The 6,733-nt window shown below is 42.7% G+C and overlaps 1 protein-coding gene across 2 annotated transcripts in view; it reads right to left on the reverse strand.

The window, feature by feature from the left end:
• Positions 1-6,733, reverse strand: part of LARGE1 (LARGE xylosyl- and glucuronyltransferase 1) — a 297,653-nt gene that overhangs the window by 24,285 nt on the left and 266,635 nt on the right. For both annotated transcript variants that reach the window (XM_019544811.1, XM_019544812.1), the window contains exon 11: positions 954-1,232. In XM_019544811.1, coding sequence (XP_019400356.1) covers positions 954-1,232 — 279 coding nt within the window. The remainder of the gene's footprint in view (positions 1-953; positions 1,233-6,733) is intronic.

Here is a 6,733-nt window from a genome sequence, read left to right on the forward strand (position 1 = left end):
AAGCACCTACACTGAACACCTTCAAGAGTAAATTGGATGCTTATCTTGCTGGGATCCTATGACCCCAGCTGACTTCCTGCCCTTTGGCAAAAATGAATGAAAGTGAGAATAAGAGGAAAGGACAAGGAAAATCAACAGGGTAAAAGGAAATGAAACCTTCTGGTTTGGCCACAAGGTGTCATCCTTGCTCCATGCACTAGACTATGGTGGTCAGCCTTTCCCTGCAGAGGGGAAAGGTCTCAATTAAAGGAGACTGTGTTAAATGCTCAGGGTCTAGAGTTTGCTCAGCCTAACTTGTTCACATTCATTACTATACAATGCATACTGAGGTTATCCCTCCCAATTTCAGCACAGTAATTATTCTGCCTTGACAGTCTCTTGTCTTATAATCATACATTAAACCTGCTTGGATCATAACCCTATTTTCAAGGTATAGTGCTGGGTTAACAATATGTCACAGAAAGAACAACTTCAATAACATTTTGCATTTTTCCTCTACCACAGACATACAGAACCATAAATATTAGGGATAGAAAAGACTATAGGTCACCCAGACCATCTCCCTGCTAATGAAGGATGTTGTCGTATATTTAATTGTGCTCGATCAAGTTTAATTCACAACTTGCTCCCACCGCTAACCTTCAGAAAGTATTCTGCAGTCTAAATGATGTTACTGTTAGACATGGTTTCCCCTTTTTCTGGTGTTATCACACTGTCAGTTAATAGCCTCTTTTACTGCCCTATAGAACTCCTTTCTTCTGCTTAGTACTGTATTTACATACTTCATATGCCTTAAGGCTGTTTTTCCACCCTACTTATGGCTTGAGGCAATTCCACAGTGGAAGTATGTGTGGAAGGGAGAACCTCATGCTACATTTACTTTTTTTTCCCCAATTATTTGAGCTGGTCTAATAAAAGATACCAGATTTACCCAAAGAACCTTGTATACTTACCTGAGGTACTCGTAGAGTCCATACATGGGCAAGAAGTCAATGTCAGACAGGAACATGTATGGCGTGCTGATGTGCTTCATGGCCACATTCCGCAGGAGATTCACAGGGTAGAACTGGCCCTCCTTGTACACGATATGGTACCCAACATTGCGGCGGCTCATGAGAACCTCTGAGCCCTGGGCATAGCGCAAAAATTGTTGGGCCTCTGCATCAGAAAGATAGAGTGCCAGGCTGATTGGGCCCTCCCAGTGTTTGCAGATGGCTTCGAGCATCTGGAGCCTGAAAGAAGAAGAGGGAGAATAAGAAAAGGGTAACTGGCACAGTGGGATTCTTTCTGCCATGGGTCTTAATGCTTCATGGAAGCCCATACAAATCGAACCCTGGACTTATGTGATGCTCCTCTTAAATCAGTGGGTTTTTTACTGGGATAGGCATCTACACATGCAGATTCACTTACAGAATGAGGAGCCTGTGGATCACGATTGTGCTTAGCTTCCACAGAAGTCCCAGGCACCCTGGGGCAATCTGAAAAGTAGCTTTATTTGAGCAGTGCATTTAAGGGTACAATAAACAGCTTCCTCTTTAGGAAATTTCTTAAAAAATGGGAGCGAGTGGAGTGAATTTTTTAGGGTTGGGAAAAATAGCCACTAGCCGGGAGAAAATACACCATCTAGGCAACAACATGAAGATGCCACATCAAGAAGGAATGAGCTTGTGTGTGCGTATGCATGTGCTTGTGTTGAAGGGAGTAACAGTGTTAGGCTAGAGCACACAAACAGAAAAGATTTCAGGCAGAAACAACCCTCTGAAACATCATTGTGTATAATATTGAAAGATTTTTCTCCAAGTGGTTATGAAATGACTTTCTTTAAACAAAATAATTTTTCACAAACTTTTTAAACTCACACACCAGTAATTACATTATTCAGGAAAACGATAACCATAGTTCCTCATGTGTATACCTAAATCAAATCCTGTCTGGTTAAAATCTTAGGAGAAATTTCTAAGGAAACATATAGAGATTAAAATATATCCCTCAAAATATTGTAGAGTCAGGTTAAAAAGCATATTTAGTTAATACAAAGTGAAATAAGGCTACCTAGCACAGTCATGTATTGTATTAGAGATTAGCCAGAATGGACTTGGCAGCATGATTGTCACCTCTACTTTTCAAATATACTTTTCTATATTTTCTCCATTAATATTCATACAAGACACAAGGAGAGTTTTCTGCATCATTCTAATCAAAGAAAATAATTTCCCCCCCCCACGATCTCCTTAAGCTTTGCAGCAGAAAGGAATGATGTGTTCGTACTGGCAAATGTGAATTCTGATTTTAACATTAATAGCTTTCTCCAGCAGTTCTTAGTGATCCTAATAACATCCAAAAAGATATTAAACCTTTTTTGTAGATGTGAGATATTACCTTTACTATCATATACCTGGTGCATTGTTTACTTCTTATCTATTACTGAAACACAGGTTATTATCAATCTGCAACATACAGCTGGATTAGGAAACTGAGATCAATAACAGATCTAAAAGGCATGTGAAAGGCTTTAAGCTACTGACTTTAAAAACAATATATCAAACAGATAGGACAGTTAAGCAATAGAGAAAAACATACTTTGTTCTCATCCCTCCCTAACCCTCCACAGAGTAAGAAACCAACTAATCAGTGGAATCCAATTAATCATCACTCAGATAAAGGGCACCCTTGCTTAAATGGGACAATCGCCAAGGAACAGATGCACAGCAATGTTTTTCAAGGGCTCAAAGCAATGGATAAATGGCATGCATAACTCATTTACAAGGCACACCTGATGATGTCTGTAGGGCTTCTTACAGGAGTTAGATGGGAATTGGTTTTCACTAATATAAATTTCATACCGTGCAGCCATGTACATTTCAGGATATTCCCATTCTACAGTATCTTCCTAATCACCATGCTTTAGTTCCACAAGTTATTGTGGTTGAGGCGGGAGGATTCCACAGCCTGTGTTACTATGCTGGAGGTTGGATTCGATCAGTGATGTCCAACCCTTTTCCCCTGAGAGGCCAGATTCGCTGTGTCCAGTCTGCTTATTGGCTGGATCCAGCCAGTAGTTCCAATCCAGTGCCCAGGTAGGCACAGCAGGCATCATTTGGCTGCATGGAGGGGAGCCAGGAGCAGGCCAGCCCCAACACAACCCAACAGGGGAAAGGAGCTTGACCCAGCCCCACAGGGAGGAAGGAACCATAGCCCAGCTCAACCTGGCTGTGCAGAGGGAAGGGGCTGAGGCCAGGACCTAACCCAGCTTTGCAGGGAGAGAGGGGGACATGGCTTGGTCCTGACCCAGAAGCAGAGACTCGGGGCAGGGGGGAGAGGGGGAGATGTGGGGGGCATTGCCCAGCCCCGCGGGGCAAAGGGACATAAGTTTGTTCTGATCAGCCATGAAGGGCTTGGGGATTTGGCAAAAGGCAGGGTGGCTATATTAATGGCTACCGCTCCCCCACTGTCAAATGTCTGGACCTGTGGGAAGCCCTGTGGGCCGCTACAATGGCTCTGCAGACCACATTTGGCCCATGGGCCGAAGGTTAAGCACCTCTGTACTAGATGAACCGAAAATAGTCCCTTTTGCCTTAACTCTATGACAGGGGTTTTCAAACTTTTTAAAGGCGTGCACCCCTTCTGGTGGGTACCCCTTCTGGAGTGTACACCCTTCAAGACCAGGGAGGAGGGACGTTGACGGTCAGCTGGATGCAAAGCCGGCAGCGTGCAGTGGCACAGGGAAGTGGAGTAGTGAATGGCAGCAGTGGGGGAGCAGCACGCAGTAGCAGCGCGCAGTGGTGAATGGCAGTGGTGGGGGGCAGAGCTCACACATAGTGGTCGCCACCACACTTCACCACTCCGTGCTGCCACCACACTGCTTCCCCATGCTGCTGCACGTACCCCTTGGGGCCGTCCCAAATACCCCAAGGGTACACATACCCCCGATTGACAACCCCTGCTCTATGATCATGCCCACTAAACTAGTCAAGGTAAAAGTTTGTTTGTTTTTTTGGTTTTTTTACTTTTTACAGTGTTTAATTATAAAACAGTTTGGAGCAGGTAAATCTCTCCCAGCACAATTTATAATAGTCTTTAGTTCTTGTTTCTAATCAGGTGTTTGTCAGACAGACTTTACTATAATTCTTTTTTCTTCAGTTTCCTTGATGACAACTTTTCTTTTGAGAATGCCTGACTCTCTCACAATTCACTTTTATCCCAGTTTCAAGCAGCAATAAACTCCACTCCTTTTATCTGCGTCTTTTCTTGTCCATATCCTGGGCTTACATGAGTGCAACTATTCCTGTGACTGCTGAATCCCAAGTAGACAGTGCCTTAAAAAGACTACCTAACCAAGACACTTGCCTGAATAATGCTTGAGTAAGTAGTGGTGTAATCAAGCAAGGTTCAGAAGGGACCACTACATCAGCATGAACGGCATCATTTAACAAGTAAGAAACATCACTGCATGAAATGTCTTTCAGATTTTCCTCCTGTGCATATTATATTTAGCCCCTAAAATGCATCTCTGTCCTTACACAGTAAAGGTCTATAAACCTGTCACTGCAATCATGTCAGTCTCAGCTGGGACTAAGAATGGAGATGCTGGTAGTTGTTGATGTGGCTTTCACTTTGTTTATACAAAAGTTCGGAAAGATAATGGAGGCATATACCACAGTGTATTTCTTATGGACATGTCTTTCTATACGTGAGATGCTATTTAAAAATGTCTCTAACTGCTATAGAGGATGTTAGAAAAAGCAGTCTAAAGAAACAAACAAACAGAGTCAGCAATTGAAAGACAGGAGGGAAAACAAAACAGCTAAACACTTATTTGGCAAGATATGATTTATTGATTTTAGCTGAAAGAGAGCATTTTCAACCCAAATCAATAAATCATAAGAACACACCAAAAAGCAGGGGAAATGCTTCTTGCACAGCAATGCAAGGGCTGCCCTTTCCAAGTAAAAATGTGCATCTCTGTCTATCAATAAAAACATGTGCCCCAGTGAAGATCCACAAAGGAAAACAGATGCTTAGACTTTGCCTCATTGCCCGTGAAGCAGCACTGGGCTGCAGTTCGTTCTTTTGAATTAAATTCTGGAGGGAAAACACAACACGTGCAAACCCCAACTTTACTAATCTATTGTGGCATTCACTCATTGTCTGTTTTTTGACTCAAAGGCTTGCTAAAGAAATGTTTCTAAATTAAAAATCAATAGAACAGGCACTGGTGAAGCTGGCAAATCATAACTAGATGAACACTGCAGTGCTGAGAAGTGAGCAAAATGCTACAGCTTTCAATATGAATTTCTTTGGCTCCCCTTGGAAAAGCACTGACCTTCCATTGGTGCAATGACATGTAGGTGCCATGTTTCACGCTGTATGTGCTCCACCTACGCAGTATCAATTTCTTGTTTATATTAAAGTGGCTCTGTCCCCTTTCTGTAGCACATGTTAATATCAAGAAGAGTGTGGCTTAGTTTAGATTTGGACTAATCAGCTGCAGGAAAATGGAGACTGATTGATTTCAAGTGTCAAGAAGGTGGCTGATTTTGGTGTAGATGCTGCCGATGACTTAAATATTATTTTTAAATTTCTGAAAGGGGCAACTAATTGCAACTCCTGGAATGAGACAAGTGTTACCTGGAAATGGTCAAGAAATGGAATTATTGTCCCAAGGGAAATTTCAGTAGTTTGAAATCATTTTCCATTTCAAATGGAAATGGATGAACGTTTCAAACTGGAATTTTTAAACAGAAAACCACTAGTTCTATAGAAATGGCATGACGACTCAAAACAACATTCTCTTGTTTCAAACTGACGTTTCGAAATTAAGGTTTCATTTCAAAATATCAAATGCAAATAAAAATATACAGTTTTGATTCTCACAAATCATGTAATTCATTGAATAACATTTCCAGAGGAGAGGACATCACATTTTCCTATAGGATAATATTGTGCTCACTTTTTTTTTTGCCAGCTCCTGTTCTTTGTCAACATCCATCAAACAATTCTCTTAATTTCTACAGTTGTTATCAGGCATAGTAAATAAATAGTACCCTACCATCCCTCTCTTGTTACAACCCCTACTATTCCAGTCTTGATCTTCTCACAGTGCTCTGCTAGTTCTCCTCACTACTAGCAGAGATGAATAGGGGAAGCTTGCATTAACCCACCTGTGTTGCTCCTAATCCAAGATAGAGCTAGGGTATTGGTTGTAGTATGGGAAACAAGCAGGAGGAACTTACCCTCCTGCTAGCCGACACCAACCCAGACATAGTGGGGCTCACTGAAACATGGTGGGACCCAACGCATGGCTGGGCGGTGAATATCAAGGGCTATGGGCTGTACAGGAGGGATAAGACAGGGAGGAAAGGTGAGGGTGTGACGCTCTACATTAAAGAGGAATACACATCCTTGTCAATTAGCAAAGAGTCAGAGGAGGGACACTCTGAAGTGCTCTGGGTTAGAATACAGGGCAGTCGAGGGGAAAGAGATTTAATGGTGCGGGTTTACTACACACCACCCAACCAAGGGGAAGAGCTCGACCAGGAATTCTTAAGTCAGCTCACTGAGGTAGTTAGGTCAAAGGACATGGTCATTGTGGATGACCTGAACTTTCCAGACATCTGCTGGGAAGAGCAGTCAGCCAGGTCTGACCACTCACGTAGGTTCCTAGCCAGAATGCAGGACCTCCATCTAACCCAGGAGGTGCACAGCCCCACCAGGGGAGACGCCTTGTTGGACC

Source organism: Crocodylus porosus, unplaced genomic scaffold (assembly GCF_001723895.1).
Source record: "Crocodylus porosus isolate Cpor-Errol unplaced genomic scaffold, CroPor_comp1, whole genome shotgun sequence".
Classification (NCBI taxonomy): domain Eukaryota; kingdom Metazoa; phylum Chordata; order Crocodylia; family Crocodylidae; genus Crocodylus; species Crocodylus porosus.